At 43.4% G+C, this 26,805-nt stretch overlaps 1 protein-coding gene across 5 annotated transcripts in view; it reads left to right on the top strand.

Annotated features, from left to right (window-relative positions):
- The window catches only part of IPO11 (importin 11), a 376,178-nt gene that overhangs the window by 305,154 nt on the left and 44,219 nt on the right, over nucleotides 1-26,805 (top strand). For 4 of the 5 annotated variants that reach the window (XM_083153175.1, XM_083153179.1, XM_083153188.1 and 1 more), the window contains exon 29: nucleotides 13,934-14,024. In XM_083153175.1, the coding sequence (XP_083009301.1) occupies nucleotides 13,934-14,024 (91 nt within the window). Of the gene's footprint in view, nucleotides 1-13,933; nucleotides 14,025-14,138; nucleotides 14,259-26,805 lie in introns of those variants that run through there. The other variant, XM_083153168.1, reaches the window with a different exon arrangement.

Below are 26,805 nucleotides of genomic sequence, written 5' to 3'. Positions count from 1 at the left end.
AAGGACAGGCACCAGTAATAGCATAGCAGTTACAAGTCCAGAAGGGAAGCTATATAATACATAAGTGCCTCAGAGGTTTATGCGTGTAGAACTTAAATATGATAGGCTTGCCTGAAGAGATGAGTTTTCAGGGAACGCTTGAAAGTTTGGATGGAAAGTTTAAATGTGTTTATTTTATTACCAACATAATAATTTAAAAATAAAAATGACAAAAATGACAGTCTCTTGGACTGTCCAGGAGTGTAGCCAATAGTTAGATACACGTCTTTTAATCAAATTGTTATGTAATATTATTAATTGATAGATCACAACCTATCAGCATTTCACTATTATCTATCACCTCATCAGACTGATCTTATGCCTGGCCATCATCACAAACAGACACTGTGATGTCACTTCTTAGAATAACATGGGTCTTCAAACTGTGGCCCTCCAGATGTTGTGAAACTACATGTCCCAGCATGCCCTGACAGTTTTGGCATGCTCTTATAGGAAAAAATGTGGCGATGCATGTTGGAACATGTAGTTTCACAACATCTGGAGGGCCACAGTTTGAAGAACCATGGAATAGAACTGTCAGTTTGTAGCGGTATTTGCTGATCTCCCTTTCCACATTGTAAGGTATGTTTGTTTTAAACCATATTTATTTATTAACTATTACTTATATAGAGTGCAGCGAATTATGTTGCGCTTTACAATTGAAAACAGTGATAAACCAAAACTGGGTAATAACCGACAGTTATAGTTAGAGGCAGGATGGCCTAGCTTGCGAGCTTATGCCCTGTACACACAGGGAGAGTTGAGCCTCAGTGCTGAGCAATCTAGGAAAGTTCCGCACCAGAGATGTGTGCTGAGCGATCTGTCATGCCTGTGTTCTCTGGGGAGAGGACACAGGTGACATCTAGATATTTCAAGTATACTTCAAATATCTAGTCTGGCAACAGTGACACGCGGGAACGTGCAGCGCCTTCACCTGGGGCCATACACAGTGGGTATGTAGCTGGAAAGGAAAGTTTATGAAGGTTTTTTGATTAAATTTGATAAGTTTGCCCAAAGGCAATGTGAATGTCTGGAGACTACAGGAAAGTTATGTTGTGCATGGGACGGCACTCTACAGAGTGGGTGCACCCTGAATGAAGTCCTGCAATTGTAAGTGGGAGCAAATCATGAGTGTGGATGAAATGATAGATGGATACAAATGGAAAATGCAGCAAGTTATGATTTATCTCCCATCATGTAACTGGCTAACATCATAAACAGTCTTTGTGATGTCACTGTTTTGTAAAGATCTGTCGGTTATCACCTGTATCTACTTATTTCACTGCTTACAGCGTGAGTTAAGCTGGATGGAACCTAAATGATAGATAAATAGTAATAGATATTCATAGTTGTAGTATTAGTAATGCTTCCATATTGTGATTTTTCACCTCCATACGATCATGTGTATATCTAATATCATAATGTGAACTGGGGGTACTGTGTGGTATAATTTGTACTGGTAGCCCTATATGTGACATAATATGAACTAGGGAACTACTTGGCTCATTATAAATTAGGACACTAATATGGGATATAACATTAATGTTATTAAAATGTTGCTCTTCTCCATAATCAAACTTCAGGACCTATAATATACTGTCAACATGTATGATAAACCTTGTATCTTGTACTACAAACATTTCAAATATAAACTATCATGTACAGAGCCCCTGTCCACTTACTACAACTGCTGCCTTGATGTAACCCATGTCTCCACAATTTGCTTTACCCCTCACAGTCTAAGCCAAATGTAATAGGTTGCAGTTTTGTAATGAGTTTGAAATTACAGTATGGCGATATTTTGCCATATGTAATAGGAGCCAATTTTATGGTTGAGTATGAAAATCGACAGCAGGTTTCACTGGAAAAAAGGGGGGGTTCTTGGACTACTGCATATTTAAATTATAAACATAATAAGAGGTGTTACCATGCTGAGGCAGGAAAAAGAAAAATGCAGGTGTACAGTACACTGTAAGCACTAACAATACTATTAGTCAAAATTATTTTGATAAACTCTTACAACATTGGTTCCCAATCTGTGTATTGTCAAAGTCCTTTGATAAAGTTGCCATTCAGCAATGAAACATGTTAGGAAGCACCTGGTCATTCTGAATTTGTTGGACTTGATTTTGAAGTTTTATTGGAGTACTCAAGCTTCTAACCACAGCAGTTTAAACTTTTGGTTCCTGGTTACAAATCCGGAAAAACTACCTTTATAACTGCCTAAATTGGAATACCACCACCTGCTCCAAGTTTGGATACAAGGATCGCACCACCGTGAGGATGCCTCTGTGACTGAGGACTGCTATTACCCTCCAGCGAAGCCTTAAATCCTGCAAGGTATATGGACTCCCTTAAATGACTTAATCCAGCCCAGACATATACCAGGGACCAAATGATCATTTGATCACAAAGCAAACACTAACCAACTAGTGGGATTCTAATCACTAAGTACAAATCCTCTCTTGTCCTTATTAATGCATTTTTATTTCTGCATTTTAAATTGTTTTATTGTTTATTACATTTGCTGCTAGATAAATATCATATTTTTAATATTGAATATTAGTTTAATAAATATATTATTGTACTACCTAATTGATCCACAATTTTTGAGCGCTCCACAACCCCCTTTTTTCCATTTGTACTCTTTTGGGTACTAGACACCCCCTAGTGGAAGCTGCTTGACACAACACCCCATCTAGGCGCCTGTTTTTTTCTAGCCCCAGGGCTGGAAAATATCTATATTGTTGTTGCAACCAGGGCTGTGGAGTCGCAGTCGAGGAGTCGGAGGCAATTTCGAGTACCTGGGGTCAGAGTCGTATTCGGCAAACAATGCACGACTCCGAAAATTATAATTAATGACTTCTTTACTGTAAGAATAAAGACCAAAACATGCAGTGCCTCAGGTAACCGCAAAACGAACATGTTAAGTGACCGTGAAAAAGCATGCTTTTCATGTGCTTCACTATATGGCACGCAACGCACAATTCGGAGCACCAATACTTATAAATGTATTCTCCCTTGTAGTTTACAACTTATTTCCAACGTTCAATAAGGTTTTCAATACCTCGTTTGTAGAAATCACCTGGTGTAGACTCGAAAAATTCATTCAACCAAGCTCTCCCACCATACGCACAACATCTTTTTACGCGGATGAAGATCTTGTTTCATGCGCGGGGTCGTTTGTTTACCTTGGCTAAGCCATTCCTTACGCTGGTTCATATTGATGTACAGGCACCATTTTTCGTCGCCAGTAACGATTCGGTAAAGAAATCGTTCCTTGTGTCCATGAATTGAATGGTGACGAGCAAGCAAACCAGCGGAGATTGTGGCTCGTTGATTTTTGTTGTTGTCACAAAGCATGCGGAACTCATGCTCCACACTTCTGAACCTTTCCTATTGAGTTAAGATTCTTCTCTATAGCTAGAGGAGCTTAGAAGGACTTGATGGAACAGCTTCTTGTATTCAACTGTTAGTGTTTATATTTATTTTAAAACCTGCGTGCCTGCTTGTCTGTATGAGGGTAGACATGTGTACATGTTTCTGGAAGAAACTGTCTATCCTAGGTTTTTAAGTGTGGTGCAAGGAATGTATCAAATACATTCGCATATTAATACAGAGGGGTCGGAGTCGGAACATTTATCTACCGACTCCACAGCCCTGGTTGCAACATGAGTTTTTCACCTTTTTTTGTCAACGTGGACCCCCAGTTTTTTGGTCTGTATCCCCTTGCATGCTTTGGGCCATGTTTACTATTCTCAGTCGGTATCCAAATGGATGGTAAAAAGTGAAAAAATACCCCAAAACTTCCATGTCAACCTTTTGCTGGTGTCGATCTTTTGACAAATGTGGACATTGTGCACATCAACCCTTTGATGTCAACCTAGACATTTTCTTCCGTCCAAATCCAATGCTTTGGGGTCACCGTTGCTTGGGGGTGGGGCAGCACATCATGAGAACCCTGATAGGCCAATGGCCAGATGAGGCCAGGTGCTTTTTAATTTGTTCAATGTTGTCATTATGACTTATTTTATTATTTTGTAACCAGTGATGGGGGCGATGGTCAGTAAATTGTGCTTGTGGAGAGATGTTGTGCCTAGAGATGCTTTGACCCATTTATTTGACCGTCGGCAATTATAGCATAATTATGCATTTTTCTCAAGCATTTTTTCAATAAATTATAGGGAAAAAGCAATGCTCTCAATGATATACACAACCAAGTGAATCAAATAAAATAATTTTTTTCGTGAGCAAAAAAATAAAATGGGAAAATAGCAAAATCGGGAACGTGCAAAATAATTATTGGACCCAGTTAGTGTAAATATGACCTGCACTGAACCAAGACACCTTGATAAAGCTGGCAATCTGACCAGCAAAACGCATTGGGTTACCCTGGACTTGTGCTACCGCATTTGGACCGTTACCTGCTTATTTATCTGACCACCTAGTCCCACAAACTTTGTAGTACCACTCGTGATGTTTAATATCCATCATAGGTCCGATCCCTCCAGCAACACTCGGAACTCCGTTCGGACTAGATCTGATTGGGATTGCTGCCTTGGTTCAGAGCAGGTCATATTTACACTAACTGGGTCCAATAATTATTTTGCACGTCCCTGATTTTGCTATTTTACCATTTTATTTTATTTATTTGCTCATTAAAAAATTATTTTATTATTTGATTCACTTGGTTGTGTATATCATTGTGAGAGCTGCTTTATTCTTCTTTTTTCTATAGTGCTACACAAAAACTGTCGTTTAGAACACTTTAAAAATACCCCTCCCCCACCCCTCTAATAAAAATATCCAATCTGACCCACACACCAGAGGTATATACTTTTGGACTGAACCCATATTTGTCATAGGTAGTCATGACATAGTATCTCATACCTCAATTCCGTCTCTAGTGAATTGAAGTGGCGGTACTTGTTTCCTAGCACGGCCACACCGATTTACATCGGGGTGGTCGTGTCGGAAAAATCGGGTCGATCGCATCGCATGCGATTTGGTCGCATGCGATGCGATCGACGCGACCGACCGATTTTGGACCCGATTTTTTTTAATGAAATGTAAATCGGGTCCCTGGGACCCGATTTTACATTGGATTCAATGTAAAATATTCCCAACCCCCCCAAATGTCACGGCGTACACCCCACCCCACGATAGACGCCAACCCGAAGCGTGGCGAGCGCAGCGAGCCCGTGAGGGGCGGCGGTGCGCGTCCTCCGACCTTTTCATTCCCCTACTATCCACGTCGGCGTGGAGTTGAGAATAGAATAGTGTGGTGAGCGCAGCGAGCCACCGAGCCCGAAGCGTGGCGAGCGCAGCGAGCCCCGCGAGGGGACGCGTATACCTGTGAAGTTATACGCGTCCCCTCGCGGGGCTCGCTGCGCTCGCCACGCTTCGGGCTCGGTGGCTCGCTGCGCTCGCCACACTATTCTATTCTCAACTCCACGCCGACGTGGATAGTAGGGGAATGAAAAGGTCGGAGGACGCGCACCGCCGCCCCTCGCGGGCTCGCTGCGCTCGCCACGCTTCGGGTTGGCGTCTATCGTGGGGTGACGACGGGGACATCTATAATGTGAAATGGGTCATATTGGCCCATTTCACATTTTTCACATTTTTTCAGGATTTCAATGTTAAAAAATCTTTTAACATTGAAGCCTATGGAAAAATCGGGGGCATCGCGTCGGGACCTATGTTAATGGTCCCGACCGACGCGATGCCCCGGATATTTTACCTTTCCCGACACGATTTCAATGTTAAAATATTTTTTAACATTGAAGCCTATGGGGAAATCGCGGGCATCGCGTCGGTCGCGTCGGGACCATTGTTAACGGTCCCGACCGACGCGATGCCCCCGATATTTTACCTTTCCCGACACGATTTCAATGTTAAAATATTTTTTAACATTGAAGCCTATGGGGAAATCGCGTCGGTCGCGTCGGGACCATTGTTAACGGTCCCGACCGACGCGATGCCCCCGATATTTTACCTTTCCCGACACGATTTCAATGTTAAAATATTTTTTAACATTGAAGCCTATGGGGAAATCGCGGGCATCGCGTCGGTCGCGTCGGGACCATTGTTAACGGTCCCGACCGACGCGATGCCCCCGATATTTTGTCCTAGCCGGCCAAATGGACCTGATTTCAAAGGAAATCGGGTCCATCGTATGGATCGTGTACCTTAACTTAAAGGTACACGATCCATACGATTGTGGCCGTGCTAGGAAACAAGTACCGAAGTGGCTTATTTAGTGGTTTAACCCCTTCCCGACATTTGACGTACATGTACGTCATGGTCGGGAAGTACTTCCCGACATTTGACGTACATGTACGTCATGGCTTCTAACTGTCACTGCGTCTATAGACGCGGTGACAGTTACGAGATGTCTGCTGTCCCTGACAGCAGACATCCCCCCTCGCCGCCCAGGGGGGGCAGGGGTGCCCCCCCCGGTCGGCGATCGCTGTGATTGGCTGTTCAAATCTGAACAGCCAATCACAGCGTTTCCTGTGTTACCGGCGGCTAAGCCGCTCGGTAACACAGAAAACGGTGGTGATCGGTGCAGCACCGATCACCACCGAGCGGCAGCACCCCCCTCCCACCCGCCGGCACTCACCCGGCAGCTCCGCCGCCCGGAACAGCAGGCTCACCCGGCTCCCCCAGCGCACGCAGCGCTTCCCCCCTCCCACCCCCCCCGCAAGCTGCAGCAGCAGCATCAAATAATAAAATGTGGTGCAGCAGTGAAATATATATATATATAAATATATATATATATATATATATATATATATATGTGTGTGTATGTGTATATATATATATATACACATATATGTATGTGTATATATGTATATATATATACACACATATATATGTATATATATATATATATATACACATATATATATGTGTATATATATGTGTACATATATATGTGTACATATATGTATATATATATATATATATATATATATATATGTATGTATATGTATGTATATATATATATATATATATATATATATGCGCTTCCAGACAGATATTCCCGACATATGACATATATATACGTCATGGTCGGGAGGTACTTCCCGACCGAAGACGTATATATACGTCATGGTTTTATAAACTGTCACCGCGTCTATAGACGCGGTGACAGTTTGGAGATGTCTGCTGTCCCTGACAGCAGACATCCCCCCTTGCGGCGATCGCTGCGATTGGCTGTTCAAATGTGAACAGCCAATTGCAGCGTTTTCTGTGTTACCGGCGGCTAAGCCGCTCGGTAACACAGTGATCGGTGGTGACCGGTGCTGTTAAGTACAGCACCGATCACCACCGATCGCCAGCCCCCCCCCCCCTCCCACCCGGCAGCCCCCCTCCCTCCCACCCACCCGGCAGCCGCAGCGCCAGCACCCCTCCCAACCCCCCACCAGCCGCAGCGCCAGCCCCCCTCCCAAAGCTGGTGACCAAAATGGGGTCACATGTGGGGGGGTTCCACTGTATTGGTGCTTCGGGGGTCTTGCTAATGCGACATAGCACCCACCATTCATTCCACCACCAAAAATCACTCCTTCCCTTCTGAGTCCTGCCATGCACCCAACTGGTATTTTTTGGTCACATGTGAGGCATTGCCATACTCTGGAGAAATTGGGGCACAGATTTTGGGGTGCTTTGTCTCCTTCATTCCTTGCGAAAATGAAAAATTTTGAGCCAGAACTGCATTTTTGTGTAAAAAATTACATATTTTTACACAAAAATTCAGATCTGGCTCAAAATTTTTCATTTTCACAAGGAATGAAGGAGACAAAGCACCCCAAAATCTGTGCCCCAATTTCTCCCGAGTATGGCAATGCCTCACATGTGACCAAAAAATACCAGTTGGGTGCATGGCAGGACTCAGAAGGGAAGGAGTGATTTTTGGATTTTGCAGCACAGATTCTGGTTGAATGACCCCAGAAGCACCAATACAGTGGAACCCCCCCACAAGTGACCCCATTTTGCAAACTACACCCTTCAGGGAATTCATCAGGGGGTATAGTGTACATTTCAAACCCCCAGGGGTTTCACCAATTTTGATACAACTGAGCTGTGAAAATGAAAAATTTAATTTTTTCATTTTCACAGCCCAGTTGTATCAAAATTGGTGAAACCCCTGGGGGTTTGAAATGTACACTATACCCCTAAATGAATTCCCTGAAGGGTGTAGTTTGCAAAATGGGGTGACTTGTGGGGGAGGTTCCTAACTTTTAGCACTTATGGTGCCTAGAAACCTACATGGTGCCTAAAAAAAAATCTCATAAAAAGGAGGCTCCAAAATCAAGTAGGTGCTCCTTCTATTATGAAGCCTGTGGTTTGGTCAATGTGCACACTAGGGCCACATATAGGATATTTATGAAAACAAAAGAATTGGGGGAATCAATTTTTAGTCACATTTTTCTAGTAAAATCGACTGTGTTCGTTAGAAAAACGTATTAAAATTGAAACTCTGCAAAAAAAAAGAAATTTTGAAATTTCACCTACACTTTGTTTTAATTCCTGTGAAACACCTAAAGGGTTAACAAACTTCCAAAATGCTGTTTTGAATACTGTGAGGGGTGCAGTTTTTGAAATGGCATCATTTATGGGGGTGTCTCACATACAAGTCCCTCAAAGTCACATCAGAACTGAACTGGTCCCTAAAAAAATCAGTGTTTGAAATTTTCTTGAAAATTTGAGAATTTGCTATTCATATTTGAAGCCTCCTAGTGTCCAAAAAAATGAAAAGGAGGTTGAAATAATGATTGCAACATAAAGTAGACATATGGTCTATGTTAGTTATTAACTATTTTGAGTGGTATGTTTATTTGTCTCACAAGCAGAAAATGTGACATTTTGCAAATTGCTAAATTTTCCATTTTTTCACGACATTTTGGTATTTTTCACAAAAAAACACAGACTGTATCGACCCAAATTTACCACTAACTTGAAGTACAATGTGTCACGAGAAAACAATCTCAAAATCACTGGGATAAGTAAAAGCAAAAAAAAGTTATCCCCACTTAAGTGAGACATGTCAGATTTGAAAAAAATGGCTCTGTCAGGAACGCAAAAACTGGCTCTGTCAGGAAGGGGTTAAAGGACTAAACGGCGGCCTCTGTGTGTAGAGTACTAGTGCGTGTTACTGTTTCTTTAAACGCCTTCATCAACATTCTGCTGGGCGTAAAACTGATGCTCCCCTGTCCTGTTGCAATGATTGTAGAGCGATGTGTGAAACAGACTGTGCACGTATGCAGATTGCCATTTGTAATCTAACCATAACGCCTAGAGTGCTTTCACAAGGGAAAACATCAGTGTTATTTGTATGCCTGGTGTAAACCGTCCTCTATCATGTGTCACACAGCTGTTTAGCTGCAGGCACTTTCACTGCTTAATGCATACAAATGCAGGTGCATTCTGGGTATAACTTTAATCTTCCCATAAAAAATTAAATAGATTTCCTCAAACTTTTGCCTGAGTAGTTTTGCACTGAAGTTAAGCCAAGCTCTACAGTGTACCGAAAGACGATTTGTTCAACCGTGATAGCAGAATGGAAACTAAAGCTAATTAGGATAAGGGAAACGTGTAAAGTCAAATACAGAAAAAGCTTGTTGATCGCACAGCGTAAGTATCAAACATGGAAACCAGGTCTGTAATGGCGGAGTTTGGGAAACTCTGAAATAGTCCATACAGATACTGTAGATATTATACATGATAGCTTCTACAGTGGGCACAAATACTGGCAGATGCATAACGTTTTGCAGCAAGGGGACCAGAGAGCCGGGTAGGGGAAGCCGGGCGGCGGGCGCACATAGGAGTAAAAACGGTACCTATGTAGTAGCCGGGCGCCCACTAAGCAATTTGCTTAGTGGGCTATTCTGCGTAAGGAAATCACATTTTCCTATATAATGTATTCACTGCTCTCTTGGCCCCCGGGGTATTGTATCGCCTCGCACCTCCTGCAAAATCGCATGCGAACGCATGTGATTTTATAGCGTGCGATGCCATTACATTAGGTATACACTTGTATGATATGCAATTAAGGTTTTAGGCACCCCCACTATCCACGCTACCCCGAAGCATGGCGAGTGGCAGTGGAATGCGTCCTCCCACCTTTTCATACCCCCACTATCCACGTCGGCGTGGAGTCGATTATATAGTGAAGCCTGAAGCATGGCGAGCGCAGCAAGCCCCGCGAGGGGATGCGGAATACATGTAAAGTAATCCGCGTCCCCACGCGGGGCTTGCTGCGCTCACCGCGCTTCGGGCTAAGTGGCTCATTACGCTCGCCACACTGTATAGAATCAACTCCATGCCAACATGGTTAGTGGGGGTATGAAAACGCTCTCCGCCGCCCCTCACAGGGCTCGATGTGCTCGCCACACTTCGGGGTGGCGTGGACAGTGTGTGTGGGGGGGGGGGGGGTGCCAAAACCTCATTGCATGTCATGCAAGTGTATACCTAATGTAATGGCATTGCACCCTATAAAATCGCATGCGATTTTGCGGGGTGTGATGCGATCCCCCGGGGCCAAGAGAGCAGTGAATAAATTATATAAGAGCATAGCATCCTATGGCACTAAAATGGCCCATGCAATGCCATTTCCCTACGCTAGCGTACTTATGCTAATTGGGCGCCTGGCTTATACATAAGAACCAAAAAAACATATAAATAAATGGTAAGCCAGTGATTGGCTGAAAAAGCTCTCAGCCAATCACTGGCTGCCCATTCATTTGTATGGGTTTTCTTTTCTTTGTGTGCCCACCGCCCGGCTTCCCATACCCACATGGCATCTCTTCTCTACCGTCGACTTTTGAGTTCCTTATTAATGAGAACTGCATTTCATTTCGGCATATTCCCTAACTAGCACTCTGAAGTGTCTCCATTTTCATGGTTTGAAAATGCTTCATTCAAATTCTGACTCCTGCTATGCCTGAAATAGCTGAGCTTGTAGGGATCTCCTACATCTGGCACCTTTTGGCTTTATTTTGTTACCATGGATCTACATGCAGTTTTGATCCACATCTCCTGGTGGTCAACATCAGGATGCATGCCCTGTGCATCTTGGATGCCCAATGATTTTCCTGCATCCACCTCGGGATTCCCTACCCCCAACAGTGTCCTGCGTGATCTTGACTGTCCTTACACTGTCCTATAAATTACTAGTAGTAGAGAATAATTTATGAGTGTGATTGCTCGAACAATCTTACAGCATCCTGTTTTTGACCTGTGAGGTATTTATTTTTGTTTGAAATTGTTTCAAAGAGAAAGTAAATGACATTCAAATATATCAAATGATGTGCTATAAAGCGCATATACACTTTATCAAAGAATGTACAGTAGTACTAAAATTAAAAATATGAACAAAGTAACTGGTTATTAGACCTTGCCACCACCATGTGCTCTCTCATGCTCATACATGACAGTTGCCATGTTGAGAGAAAGATGTATTCCGTGTGGATTGCTTGATTCAAACACGGTGACTGGGCCAATGTTGTCACAGCAACTCAAAAGACTGCGTTCTCAGCCTTCATTTCTATCGGACTCCATTAACTCACTATGCCAGTTGTTGCCAAACTTTTTTGAATCATGGTGGCCTAGAGCATCAGCATTTTTTCCATGGCACCTCTTGGATAAAGATTTTTATTGATTAACCCCTTGAGTGGTGGGTTTTGCTGGGGCAGGACAAACCTACCAGGGCAGGTTTGTCCTGCCCCAGCAAAACCCACCACAGATCATCAGAAGCCGTCCCCCCACCTCACCTTCGCTCCATCCCCCCCCCCCACCACACTCACCTTTGCTCCGGCGTAGTACGCCGGAGCTCCCCTATCGCTGCTGCCTCAGCCGCCTGTCAGTGATCACACAGGCGGCAGGCTCGGGGATGTTTCGCAGCGGCTCGGGAGGACTCGGGTGCCTAATCTCTCCCGAGTCCCCCCGAGCCGCCCAGAACTTCCCAGAGCCTGCCGCCTGTCAATCACTAGAACTAGTGGCGGCGGGGCAGGGGAGCTCCGGCGTACAATCGCCGGAGCTGAGAGGTGAGGTGGATTGAGAGGAGGGGACAGTAGAGCGGCCACTGGGGGGGTCTCCGGACAGGTGATGCTCCGGGACAGCCCGTTGCGGCAGCGCAGCTGAGCCCGAGAAATTTCCGGCCATAACTACTCAAGTCAATTGTGCTTACCTGTCATCCGTAAAGTTATGTGGTGGTTTACAGTTGTGCTTCTGTTTGCCTACATGTTTTATGATTTCCAGCCATTAGCAGTGGTTTTTCCTATCACTTTGACCCAAGGCACCTCGGCTGCTTAGGAACCACTGCACTATATTTTGCAGAACTTTACAGAGGATATTTTTGGAAAATCTCATCAGTCCATGTCCCAGCCAGTGGAGCCTACAGCCAATAAACTTACCAGTATATTTTTGGATTGTGGGAGTAACCCAGAGTAACTCATGCATGAAATGATTGAAAAATAAAACACAGGGATAGCCACAAGATGACTTAGCAGGATGTTTCCCTCCTCCCCTGAATGACGTGGCTTAGTCTGCAAGTGAGCTGGTGAACGCAGCACCAACTTTTTTGTTTCATCTTCTTTAGTTGTTTTTTCTTAGTTTTAAATATTTTTTTTTATTGAGGTTTTATACAATTACAATAAGAAGTAGATTAGAACAAGCAATGAATAAGCATTGAATGATGTAACATAAATACATTGCTGTGTAACAATTTTTGTATGAACCAAAACAATAAAAGTCATTAAATTATTTGGATTTTTTGTCACATATTGTTCTAAATAAAAGCAGTCGAACTGACCAGATAAATACAGATTGTATTGATCAGATCAAAGCTACAGTACAACATATATTGGTCGATTTTTCAGTGCCTGGGGAATAAGCTAATGGTCAAAGCTTTTTATATACTGTAGGTTAATTGGTGGGTCATTTATTGCTGTTTTGGTGAGATAGAATGTAGTATTTTGGAGGCTGTGATGGATTTTTTCTCGTATAGGAAGCGGGAGGGTATCCATGGAGTCGCATAATGAGAAAAATCAACTAATCCTTTTCTCTTTCTGCAAAAGTGTCTCCACCCTATCCATCCTGAATAAAAAAGTGTAATTTAGTCTGGAATAAAGAAATTTGTGGGGGTGTTCCATCTAACCAACCCTAAAAATAATTTAAAAAATAACTGAAGTAAATTGTGTTTGTATGTCATCCATTTGTTCAATTATGTGGTGCGGGGGCAATATTCACTGAAGTTTGTCTACAATGAATGTCAGCCACCAGCACTGATTTTGAATATTACACTGACCATAAATAATTTGAATTGGTCCTGGAGCACCAATCCATGGCACCCCAGGGTGCCACAGCACACAGTTTGGGCATACCTCCCAACATTTAAATATCTCTCCGCAGGACCCCCGTGGCCGTGGCCTCCTGGAAATGGGGCGTGACTTTGTGGCAATGATGCGATTGTAAGGCCACGCCCCATTTTCTACACTGTGGGGGCATGGCCAGCACGCAGTGAGTTGCTGGCCATGCCCCCAGCCCACTGTACCTTTAAATAGACCCTGCGTGCTTGTGCATTCACACTGCTCTTCTAAGAACTGACCGGGGGAATCCCAACTGCACCCACCCCCACCGTGAGACACTGCCGGCCATGGGTGGGATAGTACCAAAAGAATAGGACTGTCCCGTGATAATCAGGACATTTGGTAGGTGTGGTTTGGAAAACACTTTATGCTAAACCCGTGAAAGAAATTGTAGGGATGTGTCAGTGTTTTAAAAGCTGTTCCCGGGTTATTTTTCTTATGTAGTAATTCTTTGTAGCCATTCGGCCTCTAGGAGAAATGCTGTTGGTCAGAGGCAATCTCTGATTCCTGTATCTCTATTCCAGCTGCCTGTTAATGTCAGATAATGAGCCCCTGGAAACCCAAGTGAATGAAAATAATGAACCTCCTACAGAACAAGACAAGAGGAAAAGAATGGTAAGATGCAGAACATTAAATATTTACTGTATTATGTTGCTAGTCATTTACATAAAGCTTCCTCTGAATCTGAGCTTTCGAATGTCTGCTTGTCTGCTTCCCTGTGCCTTCCAGGTTACCCAGAGGAGAGCTAAGGACACTGATAAACTGAGCTGTGTTACAGATAGGTGCTGTGGGCTATCACCTCTGGCTACTGTGATATCATTGTGTCACTTGTAGAGCCACATGTTGCTTACCTTTGCTTTAGGACAATGCCGATGTTTTATTCATAGACGGAATAGATATATTTAAATTACCGTACATGTACTGTACAGATGCTCCCCTAAGATGTTACGGACAGCTGTGTCCACGGATCGCTCTATGTAGGCAGATGAAGCTCCTGTTTTATCTTTGTGCATATTGACTATATCAAGCGTTACCTTTACAACTAAGGCATCTGTTAAATGTGTATATTAGTTATTTTTAATTATTTAGTATGGAAGGCTTGTAGTTCCACTTCGGTGATCAGTTACAATATAAAGAAGTGTAAATGTTTTCACACCTTGGGTGGTTTATAGCCTAAGGCAGGGGTAGCCAACTCCAGTCCTCAAGAGCTACCAACAGTTCATGTTTTCCGGCTCACCTCGCAGGTGCACTCATTACTCACTAACACATTTTAAAAGATCCACAGGTGGAGCTAATTACTTCACTTGTAATTCTGGGAGGAGACCTGGGAAACGTTAACTGTTGGTAGCTCTCGAGGACTGGAGGGAGTTGGCTATTCCTGGCCTAAGGAAATGCAAAATGTGCAAATGCCTACAGTAGCACTCAGAGGGGTCTGTTGTTCACAGGGAAAACCCCCAAACCCATTCAAATCCAACATCTTGCTGTATTTACAGGACTTATCAGGAGTTCCACGATGTTTTTAGGTTGGAGGGGGGGGGGGGCAAGATATTATATAATTTCTCTTTCATCCATCCTTGTGACACAGCTCAACCATGGTATGTAGGAGAATCCACAGGAGCCAGGAACCTATACTGAAGCTTTGAGACAGACAGGCTCCTCCCTTCTGCATCCCAGCATTCCTCAGTTCGTTTTAGGTGCCCACCGGAGTGGGTGCTATGTTGAAGGGCTGCTGAAGCAGCCATGTTTTAGAGTAGCTAGGGGTTGGCTTTATTTTTAATATTTCTCTTAGTTAGTGCAGGATGCAGTGTGAGGCTTCCAGGGGGATGAGAAATAGATATACCTGAGAAATAGATATACACTAAGGGGGGTATTCAATCTCCCGCAGCCATCTCCTGACGGGGAGATGGCTGTGGGGCCCTATTCAATGCTGTCTTCCTTGACAGCATTGAACAGGGGATATCGGCAGAACGAACCTGACTTCACAAGCAGTCAGGCTAATTCTGCCGAGAACGGCCGGTAAGTTACGAGCTCTCGGCTGCAGCTCGCCTCTTCCCGGCCATAGCTCTTGGCCACGCCCCCTTCTCATCCCGCTGCAGACGGAACATTGTATACCGCCTTCTTTTTCTCATTCGAGCAGACCGAGAACGGGACAGGGTCACAGCTTTAATACCACCCTAAGTATTCAGTTGGTGAAAAATCTATACTTTTCACAGGTTTTGCGAATTTGAATTAGCCCTAATCAATTAAAGTGCCCATTTTAAGCCTAGGTGAAGAATTCAGCACTGGCGGAAAATATTTTCGGGTGAAATTGTTGGTGTTTTCTCACCTTTTTAAGATATTTTTTCACCCATGCCTTTTTGGCCCCACAAAAAGGGTGAAAATGCTTCTGCGAAAAAAGGCCAAAACCGTGAGAAAACACTTGCAATTGAATACAATAGGGTTGAAATAGTCCCGTTTTTTCTCCTAGCCCAAAAACACGGGACTAAATACCTCCCTATATGGACAAAAGTATTCGGATGCTTGACCATTACACCAACAGGGACTGTAATGACATTGCATTCATATACATATACTTTAATATGGAGTTGGTCCCTCTTTTGCAGCTATAACAGTTTCCAATCTTATTGGAAGGCTTCCACAAGGTTTTGGACTGTTACTGTGGCAATTTGTGCCCATTCATTCTGTAGAGCATTTATGAGGTCAGGCACTGATGTTGGACTAGAAGACCTGGCTCGCAGTCTCTGTTCTCGGTTATTCCAAAGGTGCTCGATGGAGTTGACGTTGAGGCTCTGTGCCGGCCAGTTAAGTTCTTCCACTCTGAATTCATTAAAACATGTCTTTATAGACCTTGCTTTGTGCACTGGGGCAAAGTCATGTTGGCATGGAAAAGGGCCTTCCCCAATCTGTTGCCACAAAGTTGGAAGCGCATTATGCAAAATGTCTAGGCATGCTTTAGCATTAAGTTTGTCCTTCACTGGAGATAAGGGGCCTAACGCAAACCCGGAAAAACAACCCCATACTGGAATCTCTCCTCCACCAAATTTTCACAGTTGGCAAAATGTAGTCAGACAAATTCTCCCAGCATCTGCCAAACCCAGACTCGCCCATATCTAGGGTGGTCAATCCTGGGATCGGGATCAGAGTCTCCAATCCAGTGATTTCAGGATTAAACTGCGCATACTCACTCTAATGCCGTTCAGTGTCTGAGCACTTGCTGAAATGCTGCCCAGCTGTTTTTAAAGGTAACGCTGCGCAGGACACACTCACCACATGTTCGGCTGACGCTTGCCCGGCTGCTCAGTGTGACACCCCCGCTCTCCCTACCCTGTTCACCAGCTGCAGTGCCTGTCCCGTTCCCCAGCCCTACTGCTCGCTGCACCGACTAGGTAAGTAAATGTGCGCGCCAGTCAGTTGGGGGGGGGGCATGGGAGGGTTTTTTTTGTTTTGTTTTTTAATTAGGGATACCAGTCCTGGGATTGAAAAAATGCTCAGGGATTGGCATCCCTACCCATCTCACTGCCAAACACAGAGACATGATCAGTCTCTCCACAGAACACATTTACACAGTCCAGCTTTACTATACCCCGCTCCATCTGACGCTTGGCGTTGGATTGGTTATGTGAGGATTGCATGCAGCTGCTCACCCATGGACATGCATTTTATAAAGATCCCGCCGCAAAGGATGACATTTTATTAACAGTCTTATTGCAAAGGTGGCATTCTTTAACATTGTCACACACAAAGGGGGCATTCTGTCACAGTACCATGCTTGAAGTCACTGAGCTCTTCGGAATGATCCATTTTGTATCACAGATGTTTGCAAATCAAAACTGCATGGCTAGGTGCTTGATTTTATATGGGTCTGATTGACACCTGAATTCATTAATGAACAAATACATTTGTCCATATAGTATATCTATAATTAGATCTCTTTCTATCTACTGTATCTATTTGGGGCATTTGCTGCCATGGGGCAGAGAAAGGACAAAATGGCAACTGAGAGGAAAAATGGAGGCACATGTGAAGAGGAAGTTGAGAAGGATGCAGGGCTGGTCCCAGATGAGGAGCCAGCCAGAACTAGACATACTGTAGGGGCTGGTGCTGGGTGCAAGGCAGAGAAGGGACCAGGAGGTGGGTAGAGAAGGACTGAGGCAGAGTAACCAGAAAGGTGATCATCTCCATCTTGACCACTCCCATGTTAAGCCTAGGTGGCAGTGAATGGCAACCAGTACATTGACTAGCATAGATTGTTTAGCCTCGGGTGCCAAGAAACTGTACACCATTCCTGGTTGCATTAGACCACTTTTATTTCCTTGTTGGGTAAGCCCATAACTTTGGCCAAGATTATGCAAAAAAGCTCAATTTACATGTAAAATGTATTAACATTCTAAGTACTAATGGTTAGTGCACTAGTCTGTGTGTGGCCCTAAAAATCTCAGCAGGGAAGCACCTCTCATTACATGTAGTTAGGGTGTTGCATATACACTTCTACAGTATTTCCTTGAAGGAAAAATATTACTAGTCAGGGCTCCAATGATGCGTAACTTTTTCTTGTGTAATATCTGTAGAGCACTTTGCTTTGTTTTCAAACATGTTATGTACAAAATTGCAGTTTTTGAATTTCAGCAGTGTTGTTCCACCGCTAGCAGCCCAGGATTGCCAATCGCCAGTGGCTAATTTATTATTGGGGCTGTTAATGCTGTTCCCTTACAATAGTGACACACTTTTCGCACGCCAGCACCATAATTTACAATGTCTTATGTGTCAAAGCTGCGTAGCAATTATATTTACCATGATTTAGTATGTAGTGAGATAAGGCACTTAATGTGGGACCAATTATGTCACCTGTAAATCAACGCACTTTAGATAAGAGCATGATTTAAGTGATGGATCTTTACATTTTTTTTTTTTTTTACGCAGTGTAACCTGCCCTCTAGAGATTATATATTATTCTGTAACTTATAGTAATCAGGGCTATTTTTGTGCAGGCTCTAGCAGGAACTGTGGCCCTTATTCTAGTTCACACTTTCTGACAAAATATTTCTTAGATGGACAAAACCATGGCCCTTATTCTGATCGGTGCGGCCGGATCCGAATATGCGGCCAGGACCGTGCGTGCGAAACCCCGCCTTCCATACGGATCGCCAACTCCGTCCGTACGCGGTAAGAAGCTGGCCGAACGGACCACACGTGTATTTTTCATGGAATACGCCTCCTCCATCCCAGGGAACCTCCCCCATCATTCGATGGTCGCAGACCATCGAATGCAGGACCGAGTGGTCCACCAGCTCCCGCAACCTCAGACCACATGGACATTTTTCCGTGCAAAAGCAGGGATCTGGGCGGGCAGCTGACATCCGGCGATGTCATATGTCCGCCCCCTACACGTGCGTCATGGCTGCATTACCATACGTACGCCCAGCGTTTGCATGGGAACGCCCATGAAACGCGGGGCGTATGCATATGGTAATGAGCCCAAATAGCCCTTCATGCCCCTCTCCACCCCCTGTTCGGAGTGTTCACATTTCATGCGGGATTTGGCCGTACGCCCCGCTCGCACATGCGCAGAGACGCCTCTGCACATGCGCAGACACAAAACATCGGCGGCACGAATGCACGCGGATATTACCGCACCAACCAGAATAAGGGCCCATGTGCACTGCAGATGAGGCAGGTGTAAAACCCCACCCAAATCTAATTATCTCTGCACAAGTAACACCTGCCTCACCTGCAGTGCACATGGTTTTGTCCATCTAAGAAATATTTTGTCAGAAAGAGTGAACTAGAATAAGGGCCACAGTTCCTGCTAGAGCCAGCACAAAAATAGCCCTGATAGTAATATGTATTTAAATATAAATCAAGATAGGTAAATGTCGCACATGTGTAGAATGCATTTCAGTGTCCCTATGCAAATCAAGGTCTATAAATATGAAACCCTTTGGCTTAAATAAACAAGAGTGAATCTGGAAACACACTAAGCTTGTCGTGAGACATCACGTTTTTGGGCATAATTCAGACCTTCGGGACACATTTGTTCTCAAAATGGGAAAAAACATGCTGCACTGCATGTGGGGCAGATGTAACATGTGCAGAGAGAGAGCTTTGGGGAAGATATTTCATTTCTGTGTTACACTGCAATATAGATTTCAGTTTCAACACACACCGCCCAAATCTAAATCTCTTTGCACATGTTACATCAGCCGCACCTGCAGTGCGGCATGATTTTGCCCATTTTGAGAACAGATTTGCCTTGCAATCAAGTCTGAATGAACCCCTCTGTGGCCACATCTGTGTGAATGACCACTTGCTGTAACTTGGTGAATAACAGAAGAATAACCGATGTTTCTGCACTTTGTAGCACAATGCATTGCGTCCTTTCACACTATTTTGCATTGACAGTGAATGAATCCCGCACTAGGCATGCACATTAAGCGGTATTCAATGAGGCTGATTCGCCAGGTTTTTATTGCGATTTTGTGCTGTAAGGCGAATTTCTGACTAAAACGGTGAATCACCCTATTCAATGACCAGATGGTGAATACATTTCAAGGTTTTTTCGCCATGATTCACCGAGTAGCAATTGCTATCTTTTTATGGTGAAGTGGAAGGTGAACTTTCAAAATAAAGTGTTTTGTTTTTTACAATTGGTGTAAAAAAATCTGGAATTTTATTCTCAGGAGGGGCATGCTATTTTTATTCATGTGCTGTAAGCACATGAATATATATTTAATTTAAAAAAAAAAAAACATTTTTTTTTTTTTACACAGACCAGCCAGCAGGGGGCCGGAGCCGAGCCGCTCATTAGATATTCATATATTCACTTCACCCGATCATTACATATGCATGATCGGGTGTAGTGAATATACCCGGTCCCCTGCTGGCACCCCTGGGGGGGCAGCCTGTGCTGCCTGGCACCCGGGGAGCCCACCTCCCCCCCACAAACGTTCTGGGGCAGGCAGGGAGACTTCCATCTCCCTGCCTGCCACCGTCCTCAGGCTCCCTGCGGCGTCCGCCGCAGGAGCTCAAAGTCCCTGACTCGTTGAATACCGGAGCCGGCGAGGCTCCGGAACGCAGCGAGCAGTGGTGAATGTGCAGCGAATCCTAAACAGGATTCGCTGCACGTCGCCAGTATTCACATTGAATACTGCCCATTGCGGCATATATATCAGTATATATCAGTTGCTTCAGTGCATTTTACTTTACTGCCTGGGCCATCAGTATAGATGGTAGGTTTTATCAGAGTGCCACAGGTTGCCTTAATTATAAATTAATGTAGTTTGTGGCTTTACTGTTAAAATTCAAAAACATTTAACCTACGAAATATTTCTCCTTTCATACATTGCTTCCCAAAGGAGCAGCAAACACCCCTAAAACAAGTCATTTTCCACTCCCGTCGCTGCCTTAATCGTCTTTAACCAGCATGCTGATTTCCTATTGTCAATCATCATCTTCAGTCGCATAACTGTACGGTGGTCTTACAATCTCCGCACTCAAGAACTCAGCTGCATTCCCAACACCGCTACAATTACACACACACACAAGCCGAAGTTTGCTAATCACTACTTTCCGACTTCATTTTCGTATGTTAATTAGAACAATTTCCAAGGAACCATTTGCTGAGCTTTTAAGTAGGACGCTGCTGAGACTCTTGTGCCATACTCAGCAATTGTACCCTTCCTGCCCTTGTTTGCGGGATGTGCTCTGCTTTCTGTGGGGTGTTTGTGTAGGCAGACGTGAAAGCTGTTCGATAACCGTTCAATTAGGACAAATGTGAAAATAAATATTTGTTGTAGGGCTGTTGTTTTTTTTTTATACATTTCATGCTTAATATTAGGAAAGCATTAATGTGCAACGACAATGTTACTTGTACTTTTGTAGCTGTGAGCTATTTTTTTTATGCTGCTGCAGCCATAATCCTATCAACCTTAAGCATAGCTCCGAACTGTGTATTGTTATTGATGCAGGAGCCGGCTAAATAAGATCTGACAATCAGCTGCTAGTGGGAAATACACTCTCCTGCGGCTGATATATCTGCAGCCCCCCAGAACACAAGAAACATTGATTACTTGCTGATTGTGCGATGTTGTGATTAGATGCTGCTATATGTTCCACAAATAATATTTGTCCTGGTTATCGTATATTTCTGGAATTACTTCCAATGTTTAGATCCTGTGAGATCTTTTACGCCTAGGCTGATGAAGTTTGCTGTAACAGTATGCAGAGCCCCACTGGGTTCCGGTCATGAATGGGGTAGGGGTCATGGCCTACAAACGGTTGATGGTGCACAAAAGACACACTGCCAGAGTCTTTGGTTTGAATGTGCAGGCACCACCTTCATGAAGATATTGCTGGGAGGATAGTGGCAACCTTAATATAGGCATACTTGGGGGGGGGGGCAACCTCGGGGCTACTGGAGTGGAGGGTAGTTAGTATACAATCTATATGAAGAACTGAGGAACATTCATAGACACTTGCTGATAGACTCTGAGGGGTATATATATTACTGGGCACTGTTTCTCCAGGTGAACCCATGCCCCCCCCCCCCTCCCACACCAGTATTAAGGGGGCAGCAGCAGTGAACATCAGCCCAGAGAGGGCACCACTCTGCCCCAAGCCTCACTGGACATCAGGCCGGAGCTGGGGACTGCCCAGCGTTTTATGGACCGATGGAAATAAAAGTCAGTTCAGAAATCATTTGATGGTTGGCGACCATCAAAGGATTTTTATCCACTTCGGCCGCATGTGAGGGGATGTGTTCGCATACATCCGCTCGCATGGTACCGAGGGGATTCGGTGGCGGGCATCGTTAAGCCACTTGATAAGCAACAAACGACCGCTGCTTAGCGAGCGATACTGAATCACCCCCATTGTCTTTTCTTATGTTACTGTGATTAAGTATGTTCATATATATCAATACCTCCCTCCCGGGCCACCGAGAACTATGCCGGGCACCAGTAAAATGTTGTGGGCATGGCCTAATTGCGGGAGGTGTGGTCACCTCCCACGATTAGGCCATACCCCCAAAATGTTTAAGGTGGGTGAAAAAAACACTCTAAAGTTGAGGGGGGGAGGGTAATTGCCCATCCCCCCCACCTCAGCAACAGCACATGTGCTGTGCTAACAGCAGGCTCACACGGTCAGGGCTATACACACCTCGGCCTGCGTGGCATTACAACCTTGCTTTAATCACAGTCTTTCACTACTCATACACTTCTCACCAGAACACACTGCTGTTATACAAGGAATGTTTGTAAAGCTGTGCACTACAATCTTAAAACCAGAACCTTTCATACTAGATGCCAACCATATCAGTACAATGTGGTTTCTAGAGAACTCATTTGATATCGGTAAAAACATAGCATTTTTACACAATGGGATATAGAGCTGCTTTACTGTTCCACTGGTATGCTGGCAATGTGCGTCTGCTGGAATGCAGTGCCCACAAATTCTTTCAGACCAGCTGCTGGGAAAGGCTTGCAGCCGGATCTTTGTCCGGCAATGTTTGTTAAGTGCAAATAAGCTGTGAAGTAGTTTCCTGAGGTGGCCCAATAGCTGTATGTATTGCTTGTTCTGTGATTTTTGCCCATCTGTCCATCTGCCCATCTTGGTAAACAAGCAAGTGCGTCAGTCTACAGTGGAATATATTGTATATTTGAAAGATCTTTAAAGGTAAATATTATACTGCCATAGTACACAGTTGTTAAAGGTAAATTATATAGCCAATATAGCGTCAGATTCAAGAGCACATCAAAATACCATGTACACAAATCAGTGATGCAACAAACAATGCATTAATAACTATTCTATACTAGAATAGAATTATGAACAAGTGAGTACCTATTGATATTGCAAGAAAGGGGAACAACTGTAAAACACAGTTGAAAATAAAAAAAGTGTCAAAATGTAAAAACATTTTCAAGGCAAAATAACCTAACACTGTGGTTCCCAAACTCTACCATATAACTGAACCTACGTTTGACAGGTAGAACATGAGGACATACACTAAAACTGATGGTGGCGGAGGTAGGTTCAGGGGAAGTATTAGGAAATATTACTTTATTGAAAGGGTAGTGATTAAGTGGGATACCCTCCCAGCAGAGGTGGTAGAGGCAAAGATAGAGCAATGTGTATATATATATAGTGTTCATTCTAGCACCCGCCATCTTTGAAAACCCATGCAGTTCCTCTTCCCTGCCTGGGGTGTCGCTGTCTGCTGTGGTCTTTCTAGCACAGTTCTGGTTTGCATATCAGTGCTGATATACAGACCTACACTGTGCCAGAAGCACTACAGCAGGGAAGAGGAATTGCATGGATTTTCAAAGATGACGAGTGCTAGAATGAACACTATATATATATATATATATATATATATATATATATATATACATATATATATATATAAATGGGGAGAGGTGTGTGTATATATATATATGTTTGGGATATCTTTATAAAGAACGAAAGAACACATGGGGAAGATGTATTAAGCCTTAAAAATAGAGAAACGGGAGGGTGATAAAGAGTGATAAACATACCTAAAGTTCTGATCTACCATCAAATTCTATGTTTAGGTCAGGGCCAGCGAGATATCCACAGTATAAGTACTACCTTATCCTAGAGAATTCCTTTCTTTCAAACCAAGGTTTCTGCAAAGTCTATGGGTGCCAGCACATGAGGCCCTGGGTTCAGGGGGCCCACACCGCACACACTGCACCCAGGTTTTGTTACTTTCCTTTATGAAGTCCTGCACTGGAGCTGCAAAATGGCGACGTATGAATTTTGTCTTCAGTACATGGTGGAAGGTGGCCCACCCATGGTGTGCACACGGGCCCCCTCAGCAAGCTTGTGGCATTTGTGCAAACTTTGCAGGGTAAACTCCCATTTGTTACACACCTGATGCTCCGCTCCCATGTGCTGCTGGATGGCTTCAGTGACACGTTCCAGGTTGAAAAATAGGGGGGGTTTAAATAAATTAAAGTAATAATCATAATTTCAGAATACTTCTCCCGTTTACATGTTTGAGACCAAAAGTATGAGTTTGAGTATGAATTTTCCGTAATTTGGAATTTTTGCATACGATAATGAGAATGTATCTTGGGGATAGGACCCAAGTATAAACACAAGAAGCATTTATGTTTCATGTACACTTTAAGATGTACACACTTAAAGATTAACATACATACATACATACATACATACATACCTATCTACACACATATCTATCTAGTTATCTAAGGATTTATGACAATCAACCATTTGCAAACAGACAATGGTCGTTCAGACAAATCGGTTAAATTAGTTTCATTTAAAAAATTCTCTGAACACTGTCCGTTCTCCAGCACGTTTACATTAAACCATACAGTAGGTGTTACTATCTTAGTCGTGCAAACAAAATTTAGGATTTTAGTTACCAGATTTTCAGATAGGTGAGATCTATCTATCACCCATAATTTATTGAAATAATAAAGCATTTTATCCAGCACCGATCCCTTGCTACTTCCAACCTGTGAATAGAATTTCGGGAGTGCATGTAAATTGTTGAATTGATTTTCAGAGGTAGACTGTAAAAGCTCTCCCTAATCAAAACACTAATTTTCATCAATGGATTATCTTTTTATTATAAATACATCCCGTAATCTTTATGAAGGTTGTTCATGAAGTCAAATTTAACCCAATAGTTCAATCACTATTCCAGGGCTGGGCAACACCGGCCCTCCAGATGTTGATGAACTACACATCCCAGCATGCCTTGCATCAGTTTCAGCATGGCCACATAGCAAAACTAATGCAAAGCATCCTGGGATGTGTAGTTCATTAACATCTGGAGGGCCGGTGTTGCCCAGCCCTGCACTATTAAGTGGCAATGATAATAACCACAGTGCCACTGGACTGCTGATGGTGCTTACTTAGCTGTAAGATGGACTTGGGTGTTGCCGGCATGATGCATAATCAAGCTCCACCTACAATAGTGAGCAGGGGACACGTGGGCAGATGTATTAAGCCTGATAAAGCGGAAGGTTATTTGCCAGCTTCTAATTGTCAAGTTACAGCCTGGGTTTGAAAAATGACAGTTATCACCTTCCACTTTATTCCAGGCTTAATACATATGCCCCGTAGTTAGCATTGTAGGACAGCATTCCTTGCCGCTACCACTTGTTCCTCACCGCGTACTCACCTCTGCCTTCAATGCGTTCCCTCTGAGCTTTTTTGTATGCACTGAACAATAAGCATGACATTTACACTTCATAAGTAACCCAACTGGCATCATAATTAACAATCATTGTACTCTGGCCCCGGCTTTGTAAATACGCTGCTGTTTCTTAAGTATAGTCATTTAATTAAATAAATGTGTCATAAAGCATTTTACCTTGTAATTAAATTCCATTACGGGAGCTAGCACTGAGAGAGAGAAAACATGTATAAGGTTTGTATGTCTTCCCTGCTGAGGTGGTTGCTTAATTAAAGCAAATTACAATTAAATAATATGTTAGACCTGATGATTGTATAATGCGTCAATCTGCATTTCTCCGTAATAAAAGTTCTTGTCGATCCCTGATTGACGTTTTGGCTTAATGAGAGCTTTGCCGCAGCTTTTTCAGTGGTTGATATGGGATATGCATTCATTTTTCTTTCAACAATTTCCCCTGTATTTTGATTTCCGCTACCGCCGAGCATCAGTGCAAAGAAAAGACCAGAATGTATTTTATTCTGATGCAGACCTTTGGTCTAATGCAGAGACCTTTGGGAGCTGTGATATTTGTACTGGTTAGGTTTGATTTTAATTTCATAAATGCAAAGGGATGATAGAACATAACCTCCTCTATAATACACGTAATCTATAAATAATGCAATACTGTTACATCTACAGTACTTTACATTGTTATTTTTTTATATATTATCATGTGAAGAGAATGATTTATCACTTAGCAACGTAAAGGAAATATAGATTTGCTTTTACATTTGTTAACTACTGGCTGTTTTCTAATAAATGCATGAGTTATACAGTTATTATAGGTCCATAAAGATAGACAGTAACATTGCATTACCACCCATTCAGGATTACTCTGGGCAGTCCCGAATATATGTAGGAGCAGTGACTAATTCTGGGCGTCCTATGCCGGGAATTGGTAGGGCCATGTTAACCCCACAGTCGACTGCAAAAAGTGTTATATCTATACAAATTTCTTTGTAACTTACCGTCCATGACTGCTGATGGAACAGGTCAAAGATCAAAAGCCCAGATGTCCTTGTCCTGCTCAGTGTGAAGTCATTGGGCAGTAGTGTTCTAGGCTGTGGCAGGAAAATGCTATATGCAAAGTCGGTGCCCATCTGTTGTTGTAATGTGACACTATGGGCGGTATCCAATTATTTGCGATCGCTGATTGTGGGGTAATTGGCT

Source organism: Crinia signifera, chromosome 1 (genome assembly GCF_055691185.1).
Source record: "Crinia signifera chromosome 1, ASM5569118v1, whole genome shotgun sequence".
NCBI classification, from domain to species: domain Eukaryota; kingdom Metazoa; phylum Chordata; class Amphibia; order Anura; family Myobatrachidae; genus Crinia; species Crinia signifera.
Note: the sequence above shows the minus strand (reverse complement) of the source record. Positions and strands in the feature narration are given on the sequence as shown.